At 62.9% G+C, this 2,648-nt stretch overlaps 3 protein-coding genes across 3 annotated transcripts in view; 2 read left to right on the plus strand and 1 right to left on the minus strand.

Moving 5' to 3' along the window:
* Positions 1–25: 25 nt before the first annotated feature.
* VDBG_07130 (conserved hypothetical protein) lies at positions 26–688 on the plus strand (the record flags this gene model as incomplete). Its single annotated transcript, XM_003002513.1, has 2 exons — positions 26–139; positions 176–688. 2 exons carry the CDS (start codon positions 26–28, stop codon positions 686–688), a joined length of 627 nt encoding a protein of 208 aa, XP_003002559.1.
* A 289-nt stretch (positions 689–977) lies between these two features.
* Positions 978–1,939, minus strand: VDBG_07131 (conserved hypothetical protein; the record flags this gene model as incomplete). The annotated part of the gene is made up of 2 exons (XM_003002514.1): positions 978–1,415; positions 1,499–1,939. The coding sequence occupies 2 exons, from the start codon at positions 1,937–1,939 to the stop codon at positions 978–980; spliced, it is 879 nt and encodes a 292-aa protein (XP_003002560.1).
* Positions 1,940–2,097: 158 nt separating this feature from the next.
* The window catches only part of VDBG_07132 (NADP:D-xylose dehydrogenase), a gene marked incomplete at both ends in the record, with an annotated part of 2,425 nt that continues 1,874 nt past the window's right edge, over positions 2,098–2,648 (plus strand). The window contains one exon of the mRNA XM_003002515.1: positions 2,098–2,648. This exon is cut by the window's right edge and continues 691 nt beyond it.

Raw genomic sequence — 2,648 nt, forward strand, 5'->3', positions numbered from 1 at the left:
CAAAGCAGCGCCTCGCCCGGAGGACATGACTTCGATGAGTGAAAGGTCCGACCCTCTCGGCCCCCCGGCCGAGGTCTTCCCGGTGAGCGAGTACAAGCTTGTATCGCCATCGCACAAGACAAACTGCCAGAGCACAACTGTGTGCGTATAGAGGTACTGGGTTTCAAGCCGGTAGCGGGCGCTCGGGGCGCCGCAGCCCGATGACGGCCCCGCGTGGCACGATGCGACGGTGCAGTTTGCCATCGACGGCATCTCATGGCCGTTGCGGCTCACCTTTGACGTATCGTTCGTCTCGGCGTGGCCGTGTTCTGGGGGGCCGCACCCTCTGTTTTTCGACTACGTTTTCGAGACGGTGCGCGTGGACCGCATCGTCGAGGTGAGAGACTGGGGAGGCTTGTATTATGGCGGACGCGTCGGGAGCCGCGCGCAGGGCCCCGGGAGCGGGAGCAGCGAATCCAGCGCCGCGGCGCAGCAGTCTGAAGAAGGCGAGAAGGTGCTCGTCATTGAAGCGTTTGGGGTCCCGGACAACGAGGTGCTTGCGAGGGCCTGGTGCAGTCACTGGGGGCTGGGGGCTGTTGTCGCGGATGTGGCCAAGACGTGCGTCGGGTGCGCGGTGCGTGAGGCGTACGCGGCGACGCTGACGGTCGTCATTTTGGTGGACGGGCGGCTGAACGAGGAAGAGGAGTGAGGTGCGTGATGCATGCCACCCTTTTTGTGTGTGTGTTTGTGTGTGTGTGTGGTGTGACGGCGTTTTGCGTTATGCTGGCAGTTTTTAGCTGGCGACAGAGAGATACCAGGGCAAGCTGACGGCGTTGGACGGATGATTATGATTACGAATAGATTCTTTGATGACTATGGCTCGTTCAACGTGACTTGTGTGAACAGAAAAGAAACTGAGTGAGCACCACCTCGTCTTAAAAAGACCTGCCTTTGCCGAGGAGTTGATGATGCTCCACGTCTGGCATGGCCCCTCTGCCTCAAACCTCATCGCCCACCTTCTTCTTGAAGGCGCCGACAGCCACCTCCCAGAGCTCTCTCCCATCCCCGTCGGCCCAGCGGCTCAGCGTCTCGACCCCCTCGAGATCGGCCCTCATCTCCTCCTCCCTCGTGGTGCCGTCGAGCACGCAGGCGCCGAGGGCCATGACGAGACCGTAGAAGACGACCTCGCGGCTGACGCGGGCGGCATCCGCGACGCCGCCGACGAAATCGCTGCCGACGAGGGCGGCGTTGGCGGTCAGCGTCCAGAAGGCCTGGTAGACGATGCCGCGCTCGCGGCAAAAGGCGCGCACGGCGGCGTCAAAGGGGGCGCGGAAGCGGTTCTGGACGACGGCGGGGGGCACGACGGCGGCGGCGCAGATGGCCTCGAGCTGCGGCAGCGTGACGTTGGAAACGCCGAGGCGGTGGGCGGCGCGGGGCTACGTGGGCCTCCATTGCGCGCAAGGCGCGCAGCGTGTCGGGCAGCAGGGGCAGGGGCGCGTGCAGGGAGGAGCATGTCGACGTGGTCGGCGCCGAGGTGGGCGAGGGACGAGGCGAGCGAGGCGTCGACCTGGCGCTCGAGGGGCGCGTCGACGGGGTACGGCACCGGCGGGTCGAGGTCGTCGCCCGTCGTGGCCTGGTTGGGGCTGAACTTTGTCTGGACGAAGATGGGCTTGCGCGGGACTGGGTCGCCTGCCGTCGCCGTCGCCCCCGCCCCCGCCGCCGAGGGGCTGGCGAGGTGCTGCTGGAGGGCGGCGCCGACGAGGTCTTCGCGGTAGTGGAGAGGTTGGGCGGCTGTGTCGAAGGCGCGGAAGCCGGAGCGGAGGGCGGCGAGGACGAGGGGCGTCGTCCGGCCCTGCTTCCAGGCTGTGCCGTAGAGGAGTCGAGGGATGGACGGGACTGCCGCAGGGTTTTGAGATGGCTGGAGGGGAAGATTGTCAGCGAGGGGTGGTGGCTGTGACATATTGGCGGGTGGTTTCTGAGGCGAGAAGATTTTTTGATCTGTTGGTTTGCCGTCTCAGGGACCAACTTCCTGAACTTCTTGGGTATACCCGTGGCGAGCTTCTCGGATCGCTCCTTGACGAAACGACCGTCTATTGCTGGAATGTGAGGGTCAGCCGAGGCAGAGCCGTCCCACGCACTTTCTCTTTTGGGCAGTCGGCGGAGAAGAATGTTGAAGAGTATATAATATTCGATGCTGGCTAGCTACAAGTGTAGATTTGACCGACATCAAGGTGCCAGGGCTTGAGGCTTGAGGCTTGAGGCCCAGGAAGCAGAGGAAATGGTGTTCTCTAAGCCCACTAGGCCGGGTAAACGGCCTCAAGGAGAACAGAAATCAAGCGACCGTCTGTCTGCATGATCAAGTGCCGCCAAGTCTGTCAGCACGTCTTTGAACCCGGAACACCTCAGGAAGGCACCGCTCAGGCTTGTGGTCCTTCCTCTTCTTGGGGCACTGTCCTGCCTCGCCTGTCCAGACGGACGGAGCCACTGACAGGCGATGACATCACCGTCGCCAGATTACAGATGAGGGGTACCAGATGTTTGAGGGCAGCTGCGAACGAGGTGAGCTGCTGCGGCTGCCTTTGCAAAATGTTGCCATTCGACAGACAAGCCGTTGGTCAAAGGTCTCACACCGAGGAGATAGGGTTGCTCTGCAAACCATGTTCAAGCTC

The sequence above is a fragment of the Verticillium alfalfae genome, genomic scaffold (assembly GCF_000150825.1).
Source record: "Verticillium alfalfae VaMs.102 supercont1.9 genomic scaffold, whole genome shotgun sequence".
Taxonomy (NCBI): domain Eukaryota; kingdom Fungi; phylum Ascomycota; class Sordariomycetes; order Glomerellales; family Plectosphaerellaceae; genus Verticillium; species Verticillium alfalfae.